Genomic DNA, 21,149 nt, shown 5'->3' with positions numbered 1-21,149 from the left:
GGATGATTTTCTGTCAGCCTGTGAGTGTCCGTTACTGCACTTCACTTACACTGTGGCTTCTATGAAGCTGCAGTGAAAGTCCTTGTCTAGTGAAGATCCGTTGCTGACAGGAGCCAGAGTGGAGTATAGGAGGGGGAGGAGCCAGAGTGGAGTATGGGAGGGGGAGGGGCCAGAGTTGTATGGGAAAGGGGAGGAGCCAGAGTGGTGTATGGGAGAGGGGAGGAGCCAGAGTGGTGTATGGGAGGGGGGAGGAGGCAGAGTGAAGTTGTAAGGCACCTACCTTAAGCAGCTCCCGGCCGTCCTCTTCTCCTCCCCGGCAGAAACGCCGGCACCGCAAACTGGAGCTGGAAGCAGCCGCTCGCGCACGCGGCCGCTTCATGAATATTCATGAAGCTGACCGCCGGCTGGATTCCGCTGCGTCGCTATGGCGACGCAGGACGCGATCACGTCCCGGACGTCGGGGAACGCCCCCCCGGGCTATTTAAACCTCGAGCACAGTATCCTCAGTGCTCAGTTATACTGGTTCTGTCCGTATTACGTGAGCTCCTCCCGTATCCTATATATATATATATCTTGTTCCTGTTCTCCCGGTATCCGACCCTGGTCTGCTAAACGGCTTCCTGTGTTTCTCTGGTTTCCTGACCCTGGCTCTCCCTGCTACTACGTGTACCTCTGGCATCCTGACCTTGGCTATCCAACCCGACTACGTGTACCTCTGGCATCCTGACCTTGGCTATCCGACCCGACTACGTTTACCTCTGGCGTCCCGACCCTGGTCTGCTAAACGGTTGCCCTCTGACCACTCGTGCTTACAGTTACACCACCAAGTGCCCTGTTATCCTCACCAGGCCCCTTGCGTGTGTTCTGTTTTTGAGCAAGTGTGTTCCAGTCCTGCATATCGGATTCCTTCTGGTAAGACAAACCTTACAGAAGTATGGGAGGGGGGAGGAGGCAAAGTGGTGTATGGGAGGGGGAGGAGGCAAAGTGATGTATGGGAGGGGGAGGAGGCAGAGTGGAGTATGGGAGGGGGAGGAGGCAGAGTGTAGTGGGGGAGGAGCCAGAGTGGTGTATGGGAGGGGGAGGAGGCAGAGTAGTGTATGGGAGGGGGAGGAGGCAGAGTGGAGTATGGGGGGGAGGAGCCAGAGTGGTGTATGGGAGGGGGAGGCGGCAGAGTGGAGTATGGGGGGGGGAGCCAGAGTGGTGCATGGGAGGGGGAGGAGCCAGAGTGGTGTATGGGAGGGGGAGGAGCCAGAGTGGTGTATGGGAGGGGGAGGAGCCAGAGTGGTGTATGGGTGAGTTATAGTGGTGTATGGGGGGTATTATGAATTTCAGGGAATATAGGGGGTATAAGGCATATCGATATTAGGCATATCAGGGGGTCATAAAACATCTGGGGGTAAAAGGTATATCAGGGGGATCAGTTGCATATCACTGGCATATAAGGAGTATAAGGCATATCAGGGGCACAGTGGAATATGGCATATAAGAGGTATAAGGCATATATGGGGGCAGAGTGGCAAGCTGGGGGTCTGATGTGCATAACCGTGGGCAGTTTGGTAAATAAAAAAAATTTAAATAAGGCTTTTTTTCCTCAGTTTTTATTAAATATGAAAAATAGTTAACATATGAATTAATATTTACTAATAACTTTGTATTAAAACCTAGTTTGAGAAACACCGTGTTTGGGTTCTTGTAGCTTTTATTATTATGTCAGTAAAATAAGAAGGTGAATAGAGAGAGGCCATTGCAATAAAGAGATGAAAGTGTAAATTGTACGTTTTTTATTACATTATTTTAAATTTAAAAAAATTGCATTTTTTATCCGATTAATCGAAAAAATAATCGGCCAACTAATCGATTATTAAAATAATCGTTAGTTGCAGCCCTATAATCAAGTGCCCTTGATTAACTGATCATCAGCATGTGTGACTACCTCTATAAAAACCAAAGTTTTAGCATTTTGATGGTCTGAAGGATTCAGGTGTGTGTTAACACAATTGTCAAGGAGCAATGATTCATGACAGTGCAACCAGCTACAGATGGGTATCCGCTCCAGTTCTCGAAGTAAGGATACTGCTCTAGGGAAAAATAGTTCCCAACAAGCTCTACAACCAAAAAAACGATATGACACTGGAATCACTGGAAAACAAATACTGTTTATTGGGGGGGGGGGATACGTTATTATGTACACAGGATAAGGTAATGATGAGAACACATAAAAGGCATGTACAGGTATAGTTTCCTATAGCCAATGGGCTGTTGGAGGTGACAGCCAAGGGTCCATGTGAAGCGACCAATAGATTCAAACCTGGACAGGTGAGACACAGGGACCAATCAGAACGATGCCTACTATTTGGGTGATGGCAACCGCAAGTGGTCACAAAGGCACCGTGGGATACGGTTACTGGGGAGTGCATAATTAGCACAGAGCTAAAAAAGCAAAACATTATAAACATAAAATAACATATTAACTACAGAAACGAACAGCCAAAATACAGTAACACTTATATATATTAAGATCCACATGTTAACAGGAGCAGCTCCTGTTACAGAGGGACACAAATAAATTAGAACTCAAAAGGGACTGGCTAAACGAAACGGGGACACTTGGGATGTCCATGACCACATCTCTCTCACACAAGCTGTCCTGTCACCGCTCTGAACGAATGAATGGAACGCCTGGAGTTCACGCGAGACCTGACACGCGCACCCCGCAGCCAGCTCCCGCTTTCGTCATCACCCCACGGGACCGGATCCCGGAAGTGAGACGGGAACCTGTAAAGCGGATCTGACACGGAACGATACAGCGCACTGGTTTCGGTATACTTACGGTGCCCTGAATCAGTGCGGAAGCCCCGTTAATACGGGACGTTGTCGCAGGTTTCGTTGTTCGGCTGGTTAAAGCCCTGCAGGTCAGGGCTGGGTGGGCCGGGGCGTTGAAAAGAAGCAAAACCAGCTGCCTGCAGCTTCCTGTCCAGTATGGAGCATTGACAGTCTGCGCCACAGACAGACGAGCGGACACCCTGATGGGGCACTGGACCAGGGGGGAGCCCCGGCTTTTTTAGGGGTAAGGCCTTATCTTTGTTAGCTGAGCTTCTAAACCCGTGTGTTCAGGGGGAAGCTGCAGTGCTTCAGGGGTGGGTAACGGCTCGCCTAGTGACAGATAGGGCTGGACTTACTGATTGCGGGAGGGAACCAGTGACAGACACAGGTCAGAATCCCATAACACGAGACAAAGGGAGACACTAGTACGCGATGATAACGGGGAGGAAAAAACCCAGACCCGAACCTTGTGACACAAGGAGAGAGAGTGATAAGGAAACACCCCTGCATTTAGTGACAGCACAAGAGACAGGGGCCTGGACCTAGTGCTAGCCAGAGACCACAGTGACAGCTGGAGACAGAGAGAACTTCTGGTGCTTTAGGTCCATGCCACTGGTTACCATGGTGATTGCATCGTATGAGTAACTCCCTGCAGCAGCAGTTGGAGCTAGTGGGAGCAATGAGTTGTCAATAGTAAAAAATAGTAAACAAATAAATTGTTCTGCATACCTGTCAGATATTTTTAATTAGAATGAAACAAAACCTCATGTAAGTAGAGACCCAGGAATATATATATATATATATATATATATATATATAGTGTGTGTGTATATTCTTGTGGTAGTGTTACAACATAATGCTTCTTTTTCCCTATGGTTTTGCAATCAGGTTGTCGCTGTAACTCGGGCTGGTTTGCAATCATTGTATCCCGATCCTTTCTCAATACGATTTGGCACAATTTCAGTTTGTTTTCCGGTTACGGCGATCACTCCCAATATATTTGGCGGTGTTGGGAATGCTTTATTCTTTTGCTTTCGCTGTGTCGAAGAGTGGATCTATTTCAGAGAAAACTTAAGTTGCGTTTCCTTGAGCTTTTCACCCGAGGAAAAAAGTAACCTAGAAAGTTTCCAGATCAGTAAGAATCTAGTGGACATGGCCCTGGAACATGAATGAAAGCGATTGATGTTCTGTGCAGTGTACCTGTACGCAAGGTCTGGTATCTCGTGGCCTGTGTTGCTGTTCTCGCTAGCTTTATAAAACATATGCGGCCCTGGTGAAGCTTCACACGTGGGCCGACAGCATTCCATTAAAGCTGGCAATATATATGGCTAATTTAAAATGGATTATTAAATTATAATCATGCAGCGGTACTGGTTTTCCTCGATCAGCCATGTCTTTCTCTTGGACATGGTTACATAGTAATGGTAAGATGGTCAGGCTTTGGGTTGGTACATATTAACGCTATGTGAAGCCTACCAGTAAGCTGCGGAGCTGCCGTTAAACTTAATGAAGCAATCAACAGCTAAGTGACAGACGTGTTTACGAACATTTTAACACGGGACACTGTTATTCTGGGGGTCCAATGCCCGTCTGTAGCAAAAAGTCAAATATTACAAGGGTGCCCTCCTAAAAGGTGGCTCCTAAAGATAGCTTTTCCGCTCATCCAAAAGTATCAGAATGTCACCAGCTACCTGGTGTTTGGGCAATCACAATCTGTGTGTGCGTAATATATGAAGTGTATGCAATATAATATTATTATATAATATTATATTGTACATGTATCACCTGTCCTGTGGAAACATTGATCGAACGCACCAGTTAACATGTAGTAGGCAGTTTTAGCATGTTTTTGTTTTTTTTGGTGTCCGATTTATTGTTGCGACACAATCTAATAATGCGATCGGCAAAGCTGATATTACATTCCACGTTGGCTATTCATTAAGTGTATAAGTCAATGTATATAAATCATGTTGCATAACACGGCATTTTTTTGTTTTATGACATGTTTCTATTTATATTTCTTCTTTATAGTGAAGTGGATATATAGACAATCCCTCAAAATACATGAAAGTTCTGTTTTCTTTATATATATATGTATATATATATATATATATATATATATATATATATATATATATATATATATATATATATATATCTTTGATTTGGTCTACGAGTATATGAAGGGTATTTTCACGTCGGATGGTATTGAGGAATGAATGACTGGCGCTTCAGACAAAGTGTCAAGTAGAGATGGATGAGCCTGTTATTTTAGGAGGCATAATGTGATCTTCTTGGTATATTTGGGTACTTTGGCTACTTCTGTTGCCGGATAGTTTGCAGGGCATGATGTGAATCCAATAAGGGCCATTGTTATTTGCTGTTCTTGCATGATTTATTCTAGACTTTTAAATGCTGGGGTCAGTTTCACCCAACTGTGCAAAAGTAGATTTATTAGCCTGACTCAGTTCTAATTATATTGCTCCCCTTCAGACTGAGACAGAGCGGCTGACGGATCATTATAGTACGCTTCATGCTAAGCGGGGGGGCTTCGATCTGGCAAAGTTATTCCAAGATTCTTATTCTTCCCAGTATGAGTACTTTGGATTACAGTAACACAGGCCATGTGTCCTGGAGGGGAATGATCATATCTATTAAAGGGTGATACCTTGGTGGTACCTGGACATGACGACAAGCCGACTGAATATGCAATTATAACTTCTAATGATAATTATATGCATTATCTTCAAAGAGCGATAGCTGTCAATACCTGGAGGTCTGTCCGTAGACAATAGTTATTCTAAGCCTGCTTGTCGGCTAAAGCCATGCACATTGCGCTCAAATCTTCTAAAATGACTGAACGGTTTATTTTTACCCATCCGGTTTTCTTACATTGGAACTCCTTTTACAAAAGACATTAACGATAATTTTCAATGCATCGCCTTTTCTAAAATGTGTGCAAGTTATAGAACTGGTTTACGAGATTTCAGGTTAAAAAAAAAAAATTGCAAAAAAGTGTGGCAGTGTGTGTACAATATATAGTTATCAAAATGGTGGCGAAAATGGTTATTGGATTCTGCACAGATTTAGAGGGAAAAGGCACCAAAGCTGTTTTTCATTACATGACAAATATGATATCCTTTCATAAGCAGTAAATGTAGTGGCGCATACACACACACACACACACACACACACACACACACATATATTATTTTTTTTTATGATGTAAGCATTTATTTGCAGGATAATGGCTAGAGCTGCCATCACGAATTGGGCCGCCTATGTTTTCATGCAGTACCGTGCATGCTGTGAATGCACGTTGAATGACCCTGCTGGGTGCCTAATGGCACCTGCTTTACCGCTCCCCTGAATAAGGTGCCGGATGATGGAGGAACTAAAACAGCTGGCTCCTAACTTTTTTTTGCTGCCTCCTAGATCCAAACCACATTTCTTGACCCCTGGCTTAAGATATTTCTTTCTGTTGACTTATTGCAAATATCCAATCTTGGTTGTTGCTGCATATTCTGCAGCGCTGTGCATGTGCTCATTTTTTAAACGGCCTCTGAAATCAGTGGGAATTCAAGTGGTATCTGTGCCAGCGGCTGCCACTTTACTTGCAAGTATACCATTTGGTCTAGATTTATGTCAACGGAAGATAAACCAGTAGAAATATAGGCGAATAGTTCCATTGTATGCAGACATCTAGTAAATGGAATGACCGAGAGTGAAAATCTGCCACGGAGAGCGAGCATATATAGCGTATATTTTGTATACGGTGAAATATATTTTACGATTTATTAGCTGTTTAATGGGTTCTTTCCTTGATTGTATGGCTAAAGCAGGACCCATAATGGTCCTGAGGTCCCCTAAATGGCTTTGTGTATGGGACCAGGGCAGGAGAGGTCTGAATAACAGGTGCCAGGGGCCAGAAATAACTGAAATGGTTAGGATGGCCTGTTTTGTACTGTATTTGGGTGCGTCTTGAATTTCTTTCTCTAATGTGACACTGTTCTCTGCTCTCTGCAGATCAGTAAATACAAAGTATTATAAGAAGTTATTTGGCCAAGGATTTGTTTGATAATAGACACGTGTTGTTGCGGAAAACCCAACTACTCACTTGGAGAGTAAACTAACAGTTTTTGTGTCTGTAGGGCTCCACTTTTTTTCTACTGAAAATGAGATCTTGGCCCCTAGTAAGCACACTAGACATGTTTTCTATCATCAGATTTATACCTTCTCAGTACATTTCACGCTTCCGAGCTGGTCCAGAGGAGGTGGACCTTTAGGAACCATAACTGTACCAGTCCAAATAGACAATTTGGTTATTATTTTCTCTTGTGCTCGCCAGAGAGATTATTCTCGCATTTAGGATTTTTTTCTTTGCAGTTTATAAAGTCCATAGATACGTCACACTTGCTACTAATGACTCAATACCACAGACTTCACGATTCCTTCCAAACGGCTTAAGTTGCGCCAGCCATATTTTTCCTTTTTGTAGGGTGTGCGTTCCCCGATCTAAAGTTAGGATCTATGAGTTATTATTGATGTATGTGTTATGTTATATACTACTTATGTCCTGTCCACCCATTGTACAGCGTTACGGAATTTGATGGTGCTATATAAAACAGTCAAATTAACCCCTCTCATGCTGAAATTGGCCTTACCATCTCTACCAGGTAGCAAATTCATGAATTCACTACACAAAGTGGCGTGACAAGTGCTGGACCCGACTGGCAGTAAGTATATCATGTTGGGGAGCGAATACAGAATCCTCCCCATGCATTTCCAACCCACATGAAAATGTAAGGGTAATCATTTAGCTATATTTTGCATTAAAGTGCATATGATGACTGGAGTCTCCCAGACTGAGGTCAAATGCAGGTAGTTGGTGACAGCGTTTCTGAAACCCATTATCTATATTCCTTTGTGTGTTGATCAGAGCCTAGAACATTGTGAAATACTCGTTTTTGTTCCAGCCAGGCAGGTTTTAGTAGAAGCCCAAACCACACGCTCGTCCGTTAACATTCCAGGCTTATTGTAAAGTGAAACTTCCTGGGTTTGGTGACTTGAAAGACAAAGGCTGGAAGGGTGTTCTCTTTCCATATATATTTTGAAAACCAAGGTGTCCTTTACTGTGCATTCTATTGTATTATTTAAAAAAACAAAAAACAGAAATATAACAATGTATGTTGTCTTAAGAATCTTTAAACTCCGTTTCATTTCTAGGTACGTTCGGCTAGTTGTATTCGTGCCTGGGCTATATATGTGTATATATATATCATCAGTCCATATAAAAAAAACCGCACTCACGGGATTTAAGAAAGCAATCAATAATAACATTTTAATATTAATATTACAAATGTTATGCTATCTTACTAAAGTTCTATGAGTGCTTTTTTTCTTCTTCTTCTATATGGACTGATCTATTTTGGTGGAACAGCTCTGGGGTACTGGTTGAGTTTGAGTAAAGGCTGAGTGCAGAAATACATACATACAGGACCTGGCATGCCCTTCCTACAGCAGAAGCTCATTGGGGTTGGGCCTTCATAATGACCCAAAAGTCACTTTATAGAAACACCCCAGTTAATAGTGAATGTAAAATTCTCATTTAAGGCTATGCCACCAGAGCCATCCCCTCAACTCAGTTATGTGTTAAAGTCAATGTGAAGAACCCAAGCCACTGGGATGGCAACAAATACAGTCACATAGATTGTGCCGGGTAACACTTTCCCAGGATCTCCCATTGACCGTTTGATTGAAACCCTGGTAGCAAGTTGTAGCACACGTTCAGGACTGCCAGCATTTTGTAATGCTGTTATCACCAACACCTCAGGGCAGGGTTGGGCAGGTCGGTGTAGCACGCAGGAGCAGGCAGCTTGATATCTGTTTAGCCAGAATGTGGTACACCTGTAGAGATCAGTATAACATGGCAACAAGATCGACAATTCAAGGAGCCATGTCTCCCTGGCTTAGGGCGAGGCAGCAATTTAAAATGTGATGTGTCGGCGTTTCCTGTGCACAGCAGAAAATAACAGGGATCATTTCATACGCTGATGGATAAAACACAATTAGTGTGCTGTGTATATTTCTAAGACCTGGAACAAGGAGTAATATACAAGCATCAACTCTCTGGGGGATTCTTGTATTATTTTGAGTGCTGTACAATCGCCAAACAGGTAATTTCTACTTCATCATACGGCCCAAGTGTCCTTGTTTTCACACAGTCACACAGTAGGGATCAGGGGAGATCATCTGATCCTGGGCCATGGAGCTGTCAAATGAGGTCTATGCTGTTGGCCACATTGGCCACCTCGCAATGCTCTTAAGCTGAGCACCACCAGATGGCTCTTTATGTATGGGGGGGGGGGTAGGTGATGGTCCCGCCCCAATCCCGCTCCTTTATGTGCTGGTCACACCCCTAACTGCATTTAGCCACACCCCCAACACAATGTACTGGGATGCATTGAAAGATCTATAAATAGGAAAATGTTTTCCTATCCAAGGACAACTATTGTATGAAAGTATTGTAACGTTTGATGAAACCATCCAAGTGATTTCTGTGACGAGAACACCGCTATTTGAGCACCGCAATTCTAGGTTGCTAAACACATCAGTTACTTATGAAACTGTACAGAAGATCATATAGATTGCTTTCTCTAGGAATATGACAGTCTCGTTTGTGCTGTTTGTTGAGCTTGGTAACGAAAAGCATACATATTATGTGTTCCAATTCACATGAAGCATGATGAACCGATCATTATTTTAACTGCCATTACCACTTTATGGTAGGGAGTTTAACAATTCATAGTGGATGTTTCTCCTGCTTTTATGATTCATTGTTCTACTTTCTGCTGATTAGAAATGTATTTCGTCCGATAGATATATTCTGTTGTGGAGCTTATATATATATATATATTCATTTCAGCACATGTAATGTAGAAACCTGCTACATCAGACCTGAGCACTGCATATTGGCCATGGGATACTTTTCACATGTGTGTGGAATATATATGGGTATTATGTCATTTATAAAGTGTGTGTGTAAAATATAATTATTTTTTTTAAATGATATAAGTGCACTCTTCATAAATTATGACTTTTTATTTCTCCAGAAAATGCAGGAAGCGTCAGAAGATATATCCACTGGAGGGATTTTTGAGTCCCATAGCCATTGATTTGGGTCCACTAACAATCCATGTAATGGCGCAGAGCAGCCACCAGCTGGACATCCAGGTATTAAATGATCTCCAGCAGCGCTTCCCTGAGATTCCACGGGATGTGGTGTCTCAGTGCATGTTGCAGGTATGTGCTGGTGTGGTCAGAGACACCTCTAGCTCATGTCTTTTGTTCTTTCTCATTTTATTTTGACATAAAGTTAAAGTTCTGTGTCGTATTTGTGTTCGCCTGTGCTCCCCTATGTATAATAAACAACGTGTGTATATACAATGATGGTTTTGCGTCTTTGGTTTGCCATAACTCATCTACTGTATGTGGATTGTGTTCTGTAATCATTTTCTAAAACAACTGCTTCTGTGTCTAATAAGCGTAGTTTCCATTCTAAAATAAACCAGATATGGTAATCAAACCAATTTATTGTCTGGTTGCTGTGAAAGTTGAGCATTGAGTTTGCATTTTGAAGTAATGGTAGGTGGATTATTAAACCCAGGTCTGCAGTTAGAATGTCAGAAAGAGAACACATTATTATTAACTTGGAAATCGTCCAAGGCCCCTTTGCCTAGAGAGACTCTTGAATTTGTTTTGTTTAAAATATCCTTATATAATGGAGGTATAGAGGCAGATCACATTAAGAAACAGCTTCTTTATATTTAAGAGAACGGGGTTACTATTATTCGTTTTTGGGTAACAGGATCAGCTTGAGCCACCCTTGGACTTTATCTGTTTTGTTCAGCATAATTTGTAGGTTTATTTCAGGGGTGAAACTGAATGGTATACTTTTGACATGGTGTAAATGTAAATAGGAGTATTCGATCATGCATATTTAAAATATGACAATATGTCACCATGGCATCTTTGGGGACATAAAAAAATTAAATAAAAAGGCCCCATGCACACTTATAGAGAAAAAATTATTTATGACATGTAGAAAAGCCAATGTTTTGACTTAAACGTGTCTTTTTGAGAGCCGATGCAAAAATGGTAATGGTACCATGACTCTGGAGTCCTGTGTGTGTGTGTATATGTATATGTGTATGTGTGTGTGTGTGTGTATATATATATATATATATATATATATATATATATATATATATATATATATATATATATAATTATACACACACCTATGGGGGGGGCTTGGTTAAGTAATGCTGTTTGGAATATTGAAACATTCGGAAAAGTATACGATAGTTAATGCATTTTTTGTGAAGAATAAATAACGTGCATTTGGTGGCAAAAAAAATTAATAATAATCCATAAAAACTGCCTGCATCTCATATTTCCAATACTTGTTAGTGACGTGATAAATGATACCAGCTGTATTTTTTTTTTTTTTTAACACGTTCTTCACTGTAGAGCACAAGGAAGAGCTTACAAACGGACATAATAATAATAATAATGCGTAGCGCTTCTGTTGATGCCTGGGTTGTGTTGCTTATAATGTACGCAGAGAAAGGGGCATATGAATGTTTTTCTGCCCTGGAATGGCTGGTTTAGTTCCAGTGATATTCCCCTAGCTGATCCAAAATATCAAATTTAACACTTCGCTGCCCCACTTGGAAAAAAACTGTGCATATTGCCATGGTTATAATATGCACGTATAATTTCGTCCCACGGGGCTAGGAAACGTTCTGAATAATATGCACCCGCTGTTCAAGTGTCCAAGAGAAAAATGTGTTCTAGTATTTGCTTTGCATGTGTTAAGTGTACTTAATGTTCATTGTAAGATGGCAAAGCCATCAATTGATATCATATACCCGTTACAACCCTTAGCTATGCGCCAGTCTCATTCTTCAGGGCAGACAAATTCAGAGTGATACTGCATAGCATGATGGGTATGTCATAGCGCTATAATAATCCTGCAGAAAAAGAAGAAGTCAAGACGCCATTGCAGTAATTATCTCTGGCAGCCTGAAACGGCAATAAAATCAAGAAGTCTAAATGTGGTCTTATTCTTTTACCTGGCCGTAAAGCCAGCAAAGAACGGCACCGGTGCTAATGTCTTCATTACAAAGTATATACCTTCTGAGATTTTGAATGATAGCTCTGCAAAGTACTTAACTTTACACATCTAGAATCCCACGGTGTGTTAGGTTCTTGCTTATAATTCCCCTTCACACAGTTACACTGTTTTGATAGACATTGTGATTTTGCCCCAAACATTGAGGGAAGGAAGGGCTTGTGCTTGAAATAATGATCTGCCCTTTCAGGACAGCCAGTAATATCTGCTTGCAGGCAGGGATCTGGATGCCACTCTTAACATAGGCTGATGAGTGTAACTTAACCAGATCCCTTCTCCCCTTTTGTGAGGAGAGTTCCTTACTGTAAGGCAACACAACTCATTGAGCCCATGAGCTGCCAGTCACACAGCTCCAGAAGATCAGGTGCATCTCCAATAGAAGCTGCCATTACTAGCGGCTATAGACGTGCAACTGCCAGCCAGTCATTCACAAGCAGTGTCTCGTTCTGGCTTGTTTTGGTTAAACTTTGCAACGTGCTGGGGTTGATATGTACATCGGGTGAAGGTCGGGGGTGGGGAACCTTGTTGGGTATTGAGTTTTCCCATTATTTATATTTGACGGACCTGTCTGCCATTTTGGATTCCCTTTGACAATAAAGGTATTGTGAACGCAGACTCAAGTCCTCGTGGGTTATGTAGAGGGATGGTGCTGTTGAAGTCCCGGCCCATTTTTACCTTCTGATAAAGCCATGTAAAGTAGTGCAGTACATTCCTCCTTGTAAACTTATTTAGGAAGCATCTTAAATCTGGGTTCACATAACATTCTTCTAAAATTATTACTATATATTTTTCTTTTGTTAATTATTTTGGTGGTGGTTGTCATTTCAAAATGACTTAAAGGAATAGTAAAATTCTAACCTCATTGCTAGTGAATTGAGGTCATAACTTGGCATTATTTCAGAGTATTTCAAATGGACAAGACAGACAATTTGATTTTTATTACATGCATAAAACGCTTTAAGTTAATGTAAGATACTGTTTTGTGGCACTTGAAGAAGTATTGCCCACTTATGTAAATATTTAAAACGGGGGAAAAAATTCCTACTGCGCAATATTTGCAGTCCTTTGCTTTATTTATTTCAAAAATCTGACTTGACGTCACCATATGCAAATATTTGTCATTGAGATTTGTACAAGTATTATAAATCAGGCTATTTTTCATCCTTGTTTGATTATGTTTGTCGTGCATGTGTTTCACGATTGCCTGGCTACAAAAGCTGCAAACAGTAAAGCTCTAACCTACTATGTGTTGTAGTTTTTTGCATTGATGCATTTTGGTAATGTTGGTTTTCTTTTCTATGTGTTAAAGAACAACAGCAACATCGATGCCTGTTGCAGAGCCCTGACACAAGAGAGCTGCAAGTACCTGTACATGGAATGTCAAAATGTGGATGACACGAGACTGAACAGTAATCTTTTGCACATCAACCTTGGAATCCATCCTAATGCCAATTACCAGCTGGGAGATGGCAAGCAGGTTAATGGCCGCCCTCTGGTTCACAGCTCGAGTGATGGGCACATTGACCCACAGCATGCTTCAGGCAAATTTATCTGTTTGGTTCAGGAGCCCCATTCTGCGCCAGCTGTTGTGGCACAAAACTACAATCCATTCTTTTTGAATGACCAGAGTCGAAATGCGCCAACCCCACCGCCACAGTCACTTCAGCAGCCAGGTGTCAGCACGCCTGCTATGCAATCTCCTCTGCCTACTTATATGCACATACCTCGCTACAGTACAAATCCAATAACTGTAACAGTATCGCAGAATATACCCTCTGGTCACAACGTGCCCAGGGCTTTACAGATACTTCCTCAAGTTCAAAAGAATCCCTATGGGACTCCCGGTTCTATTTACATTAGACAGTCTTCTCAAAATTCTCCTGGACGGCAGACTCCACAGAGCACGCCTTGGGCTACCTCTCCGCAAGTTTCTCCGTACAGTCCTTGTCCACTTCCTCTTTTTCCGCCAAGCTATCAGCCTCCACAGTATTCGCCTAAACAGACTCAGATTTCGCAATCTGCTTTTCGTTCGCCTCCTACATCTCAGTGCACTTCTCCCTACAATTCCCCACAGCACCAAGTGCAGCCAAACCAGCTGAGCCACCAGACATCACAGGTCTTCATGCCACCCAGTCCATCAACTGTTCCGCCTCACCCATATCAGCAAGCACCCCCTGGTTATCCAAAGCAAAGTAGCCATTCAGTATCCTATCTTCCCTATGGGTCTGGTCTTAACAAGGGGTCTATGAACAAGATAGAAATCACAGTCGAGTCGCCACAGAGACCTGGAAGTGCAATGAACAGAAGTCCCTCGCCAATAAATAATCAGTCTTCGCAAAGGAATCCTCACCCTGTTTATGCATCAAGTACACGGTCCGGCTCGCCTTCCAGAGGGATACCCAACCAGCCAAAGCCTCCCTACAGTGCAAACCCATTGTATATTACCTACAGCCAGCCACCTGCCACCCCAGGCTCTCAGTCTCCTTCTTCACGTGTGCTGATGTCTCCGTCAAATCCAACCGTTTTTAAAATTACAGTTGGACGTACCCCCACTGAAAATCTTTTAAACATTGTGGACCAAGAACAACATCCTGGAGCGCCAGAACCTATACAGCCCATCTCCTTGGTGCCAACTTTGGGTGTAGAGAAAGGAATCCATAGCTACAATAGGAGCACTAGTTCTGGTTCAGACGATTATGCCTACACCCAAGGTACCAGTTCTTTTACTGTTATTTGTGACAAATTGAGTTAACACATGAACTTGTACAAATAGGATTTCACCTTTGCATTGATATATTTAATATGGTGTAGATTTAGTGTAGTTGTGATTTGAAAGCATGGGAGCTCTTCAGAATATAAGATTTTATGCTTAAAGCTAACTTTTGTCTCGCATAAATTGTATACCTTTATACGTTTTTAATATTTTATTTATTCAGAATATGGCCTCAGTTCTACACGCGTTAGAAAACTAGGAGCAGAGCGTCCAAATTACTCTTAATCCTATGATCCTTAATTATTTGCACGCAATATAATACATCTGGGGTGTAATTCATTCTTAACAAGTTTGTTGCTTGCAGCACAGTCCCTCAAACTTGAAATCATGTTTTGCAGCGCTATGCCCTGGACTATACACTTCTGTTTCAACGATTAAAAATATCTCTCCACCATTTTCACTATAATCTAATGCTGTAAATAACGTCTGTTAACTTGTTATACATCGCTTTGTTTATGGCTCGCATTAAGTTCTGTAGTTTAGCAGATCCAGTGTATTGTGTTAGGAAAGTGTTTCCTTAGGAGTCCGAGGTGCGCTCTGTTTTAATCCATAATCCGTGTTGGATTACACATGTAATGCACGTTGCAGCATGCAGGAGAATAAGCAAAACCAGGGCTGTGCGTTTGAGGAAAAGGCAGATGCATTAGAAGGTACGTGCGCTTGAGAGTGCGAGTTCTGTGCTTTTAGCGTGCTTTGTGACATTGCTAGAAAGCTAGTTTAACAGATTGCGAGCGCGATGGAGGTCACAGCCCGGCTATCCTGCATTAGGTTTAAGAAGATTGGAGCGGTTTGGCATTATCCGGCGCGTCTGTAAGCATGCGAGAAGTGAAGAGCACGGCCATTGCAATGAAATGACATTAACATGGCCTGAACTTTCTGAATATTCCTTTCTTAACAGCGTAGTTGTGAGCCAGTGCATTTGGACAGCAAGAATTATTAATATTTATATAATATAATATTATTATTATTATTAATATAGTAAAAACAGGTATATTAGAAATTGGTGTGTGTATTTATTTCTGTGTCCAACCACTCCCAGCCTTATTGCTTCATCAAAGAGCAAGAATGGAAAGACTAGCTAAAGAGCTGAAAATGGAAAAGGAGGAGCTGGAGAACCTGAAGGCGGAGGTGAATGCGATGGAACACGATCTCATGCAGCGGCGCCTTCGAAGAGTGAGCTGTACAACGGCGATTCCTACTGTACGGGTTTGCACGTGCCGTTAACTTTTCTATACACTAATGCAAGCATCATTAGAACAAGTAAAACAAGTCTTAAAGGAGCATTCTTCCAAAACAATGCTGTGTCTTGTACAGCAGCATCCTTTATTATTGTTCTCAGGACTTTTTACAATTTATTTAACTAAAAGTACCGTTTCGCCTAATTTTGGGCCATCACTCAGTGATGCTTTAGTGTGCAAACCGAGATCTGCTGCACACGTAAATCTCAACCTAGATTGCTGTGCTTTTCAATTAAGTATTTGCCAGGATGTCCCTAAATGCAACCAGTATTGTCTGTAGAAGGACACCGGCTGTTACCCTGACATATGACCCTTCTGGAAATCACCCCATAGTGTTTTCCAGTTAATGCAATAAACAATAGATTTCCGATATGTGATTAAGGAAGAAGTGAAGAGGCGGGTGTGATGTAAAAGCTGCAAAATATAAATCTGCATCAAAAAATGTATTCAATTAAATGTAGTTAGTTACTCTTTAATAATACTTAACAAGTGCTTACTAAAGGTTGCATAAATTCCAAGTTGGGTTTTGAGACATCACGCATATTGCTGGTACCTGATGCTGCTCTTGATTGCATCCCTTCTCGACTCCTAGCGTTTTCTGTCAGTCTCCTGTATTTCGCAGGGATTTGTCCAGCCCCGGCTCGGTCACGGGAGGTCTGCTTTATGAGTGAATTGCTTTCCTTCCTTAACCGGAAAATTAATTTCTGATTAATGTCTTTGTTAGTCAAGCAAAAATTAATGTTGTTTTTCTTCACTAGTTTCTCCTTTTTTCAGCCAGAAGAAATGACCAGATTGCGAAACCTCAATAGGAAACTCCAAATTAACATAGATTGTACCGTGAAAGAAGTAGATCTGCTGCAATCAAGAGGTATATCTCAAAATATCGCACAATACCAAATGTCTTGCGCAATCAGTGTTTGTGGCTAATGAACACCTTTAAAATAAGAGCATGCAGGACCTTCCCTGCAAACCTAGGGGTGTGTTGGCTACCCCAGGAGGTTGCAGGGTTGAAAAAATGCTAGACCATCAAGGTATTACAAGCAATAAAAAAAAAAAATATGTATGTATTATTACATTTTAGTGAGGGATTTTTAACTGAGCACAGTTTAGTGAATGATTACAAAACGGTTTTTGTTAACTTGAGGCAAAGGAAATTTAATTTGCAAAGGAACTGCAAATTCTTAATCTCGAGTATTCTTTAAGATTAACTAGCCTCACATTAAATCTCACGGCATTAAACACACAGTGTCTATTTGCTTCTCAGCAGGTAATGGTCTCTAAAGCCCTTCAGTGGGGGAAAAAAAAGGCTGCAATTGAAGAGATAATACATATGAATTGTCCTCTTGCATCGGTTGCCTATGCTAAGCCTTTCCCTCTTAATGAAAGCATACCTGTCCTACCACTCTGGAAATGGCAGTTTTTATAGGTGTTTATGAATACCACAAAATCCCGGTTTTAAAAGAACACATGAGTAAAGGGGGGACGCTCATGAATGTTTATATTATAATCTTAAAAGCTTTTGTCTGTATGGGAAAATCAAACACAAGGAATGCCATTCAGCAGCCCCATTACACACAAGAATGCTGCCATGTATTAGCTACACGATGGGCATTCTAGGTCCTCTTTGCCTGGATCTCATACGTGATTAGCTCGGAAATGGTTATAATCATTGCTTTGCCTGTGCGTGTGTGTTGCCTCCGAACTCGTTGCACTTGACTGTGTGCTATAAGAAATGATACAGTTCTGTTTCTCCTTACTAGGAATGGGAAAGCTTGATGTGAAAGCGATGAGTAACTTTTACGAAAACCTGGCTCCTGGTCCCGCTGTACCCCCTAACACATGTAAAGCCGGTATGTAGTACTCTCCTTGAAGAAGGGGTTAAATGACTTGAGCAGCTTTACTAGGGTAATAATGCTTACTTCAATGCCACGAAGGAACTTGGAATGGGAACGATCATGTTGCGAAATCTTTTTCTTTAAGAGCAGCACCTGGACGTTGTGGGTTATCATGATACTTGGGTGCCACTCCTCGCAGTCCACAGTGTTTAAATTGCTTTATGGCAGAGTTTATAATGTCCTTTCTTTTCCCCGTAGACATTCGTTAAATACGTAGTTCCCTATTAGAATAACACAGAGGCATCTTGCAATTTAACATGTAGCATGGTTGTCTTGGATTAGCAAAGCACACAAAGCAGTGTTACAGCTGTCAAAAGTATTTTCTGAAAACTTTGTGGTAGCGTCAATGGCTATTGCAATAACTTTTTTCCCTTTAGAGGGATTATTGAGCAGTACATGAGCAATGCTCATAACACGCTGTGCAATGCCACCTTCTGCTTTAGGTTAAGAAGGGCCCTAATGCAGGTGTCTAAGAAAACGATTTTCATTTGTTTTGATCAGAACCCTCAGATTCCGCTTCAGGGGAAAGGAAAGCCAGAAGAATAAGTGTGACCTCAAAAGTGAAGGCTGACCCTCCAGAGTTACCTACTGCAGGATCTCCGGATATTGGTAGGTATACGTCATGATCATATTCATATGAAAATAAATGTTTCTCCTGAAAGATTAGGGAGGTCGGCACATAGAGAAGACAGATGTTGCCTGTTGGGGGTTGTGTGTGTTACATACCCCCAATCAAATGGGATAGAAATATCGTGTGCATGAGAGTCCCTTGTGTACATGGTCTTTTATAAGTGTGATCTTTGAAGCATTGTTTCATGATGCAAGTTGAGGGTATTAGGATAGATTGCTCCTCTCCCTTTATTAGTGAGCATTTAAAGATTAAATAGGAAAGGGTCTGACAGAGCTGTGTAGAGTGTAGGTACAGCAGAGTAAATACAGTGGATGCCAGTAGGGGTTTGAGTGGGAAGAGCGACAAGGGCAGTAAAAAAGAGTATTCGAGCAGAGATATGCGGGTGCAATGTTGTTAAGGACTCTAGGTCAGGAGTAGATGTTTTGTTCTGGAGAGTAAGGACAGCCAGTGATTTCAGGAGTTAAGTAGAGAGGAGCATCAAGTGTAATGCCAAAGCAGCAAACTTGGTGTGTGGGGTAGATTTAGAAATTTGTAATAGTGATGGAGAAGACAGGGGAGTAGCCAGTAGCTGAGGCTTGCAGGTGTTGATCTTCAGATAGTGGGATCTATCTCCGGAGGGATCTGTGTCACTAATGCCAAGAGTGGATGGGCAACAGTGCAAGACTCCAGAGCCTTGATCACCATTCAATATCAAATAGATGTTTCCAAATTGTGGCAACACTGCTTGGTTGTTTCCCTACTCAAGTCCACTTTGAAGACGTGGTTTAAACCATCCTAGTGAGTATACTAAAGTAACAATTCCTAAAAAGCTTTCGCTATTTGACAGCGTAATGCTTGGGTTTGACAGTGCAATATGTGATAATTGACATATCATTTTGATTTGATGGTTGATTTCTGACTGGCACCATGTGGCTATGGAAGCCAAGCAGTGACCGGCACAACATTTTGTATTTAAATTAAACTGTTTCAGCAGCTTCATTTTGGTAATATAAGAGGACTCTCATGGAGATGCAGTGAGTAATCGGACTTGGCAGGGTGTCCCTCCGTCCTCATTTTATTGGCTAAGGTAGCGGTCACAACACCTTTATTACCCTAGCAGCACTGAAATGAGAAGGGAAAGAGGTGTCAGCTGGATGGCGAGTAAAGTTTGATTTGATGGTAACTTTTTCATTAATCAACAGCAGAAAGTGTCTCAGTGCAGTTACTCCCTCTACAAATGATACATAGTCAAATGTTGCTTTATGTTGTCATAAGCATACCGAGTTTTAACCGGTAAACGGTTCCAGTGACCCTTATTTCCTAGCAGGTATTTAACACCAAGGGACGTTATTAAGCTACAATAGACCTGATCATGAATAGCCGAACCTAACAGGCCGTTAAGGTATTCATAATATTTAATAGACTCCCCGGGCTAAAGAATAATTTCACCTGCTTAGTTTTTGTTTGCCTTTTTCCCCCTTCCATGCCAGAACATTAATGCGTAAATATATTCTCCTGCATTTTTATAGTTTTTTTTTTGGTTTTTTTTGTAACCTAATTTCTAACACAAAACATTTTTTCTTTTTTCAGTCCATAGACAGAAGTCCAGCCCAAGGCCGGCAAGAGATGAAGACTTTGAAGGGTCTCCGTGGAATTGCAATAGTTGCACGTTCCTCAACCACCCGGCACTAAACCGCTGTGAGCAGTGCGAGATGCCTCGGTTCACCTGAGTCCGCTGCAAACGGCTTCACTTTGCTTGAGGTTTTGTTTTATATCCAGATACTATCTAGCATGCAAGAGGAAGTAAGGGACCTTACTGTATTCAGACGTACCCGCAAGCTGAGCCCAACTCCAGTGGTGCTGCTTGAAAGATGTTGGTTATAGATGAGACAGGCAGATGAAAGTCAATGTCTGGACAGCCCTGTTGGTAATCTACCAAAAGTCTCTCTGCTTAGGTGATGCATGTCTCAAGATTCAGGCCAATAGGTTACCATTGTTTGTTCTTCAGAAGCTAGAACATTCTACTTATGGGAGCGAGGGGTTACCGATACAGACCAATTTCTTTGGACTTAAGCAGAACTCTTAAGGAAAATTAAATCTTACTTCTGCTTTCCAGAGGTATCCTGCTGAATGAAGACTGTGGTTGGGAGCTAGTATTGTCGCAATATGCTATTTTATGATGCTTATACAGAGAGAAGTAACTGCTGCTTTCTTCAGGGTAATTATGTCCAAATTCTTGTTTATAAGAAGTTACGGGGGAGAAATAAAGGATTTAGCCTTACCTTTTTAGAGCACATTATCTGAAGTGTTATTTCAGCCCCCTTTGTTTATTCTGTGTCCAGCAAGCTGTACCAACCGACTACTGGTTATGTTCACAATCTTAGTATATATATATATATAGCAAAGGCTGAAGATGGAAATATTGCTGCATGTATTCTCTCTTTATCTCCTAATGAAACGATTCCTAAAAGCTTGGAGGCACCTTGAACATCACCACCCCAGAAAAGAAATGCTCATGGAGAGCGTCGGGTATTTCCTCCAATCTTATTTCGGATGGAAAGATCAAGCCTAAAACATGTTATAAAGTGGTGTAAAGATAGTACCCCTCCATATC

The 21,149-nt window shown here is 41.7% G+C and overlaps 1 protein-coding gene across 4 annotated transcripts; it reads left to right on the top strand.

Annotated features, from left to right (window-relative positions):
• The first annotated feature begins 10,023 nt into the window (after positions 1-10,023).
• LOC149289278 (mitogen-activated protein kinase kinase kinase 7-interacting protein 3 homolog) lies at positions 10,024-20,265 on the top strand. Of its 4 annotated transcripts, XM_089490941.1 has the most exons (8): positions 10,024-10,125; positions 13,329-14,730; positions 15,832-15,992; positions 16,805-16,898; positions 17,791-17,880; positions 18,427-18,534; positions 19,335-19,347; positions 20,133-20,265. In XM_089490941.1, exons 1-8 carry the CDS (start codon positions 10,024-10,026, stop codon positions 20,263-20,265), a joined length of 2,103 nt encoding a protein of 700 aa, XP_089347067.1. The 4 variants fall into 4 exon arrangements, with proteins under 4 accessions (XP_089347067.1, XP_089347068.1, XP_089347069.1 ...); XM_089490942.1 differs by lacking the exon at positions 19,335-19,347 and having other exon boundaries at positions 20,126-20,265; XM_089490943.1 differs by lacking the exons at positions 17,791-17,880; positions 19,335-19,347 and having other exon boundaries at positions 20,126-20,265.
• Positions 20,266-21,149: the final 884 nt, after the last annotated feature.

This window comes from Sceloporus occidentalis, unplaced genomic scaffold (genome assembly GCF_023333645.1).
Source record: "Sceloporus occidentalis isolate IW3139 unplaced genomic scaffold, rSceOcc1.0.p SCAF_47, whole genome shotgun sequence".
NCBI lineage: Eukaryota > Metazoa > Chordata > Lepidosauria > Squamata > Phrynosomatidae > Sceloporus > Sceloporus occidentalis.
The sequence above is the reverse complement of the archived record's forward strand: the minus strand, read 5'-3'. Positions and strand labels throughout refer to the sequence as shown.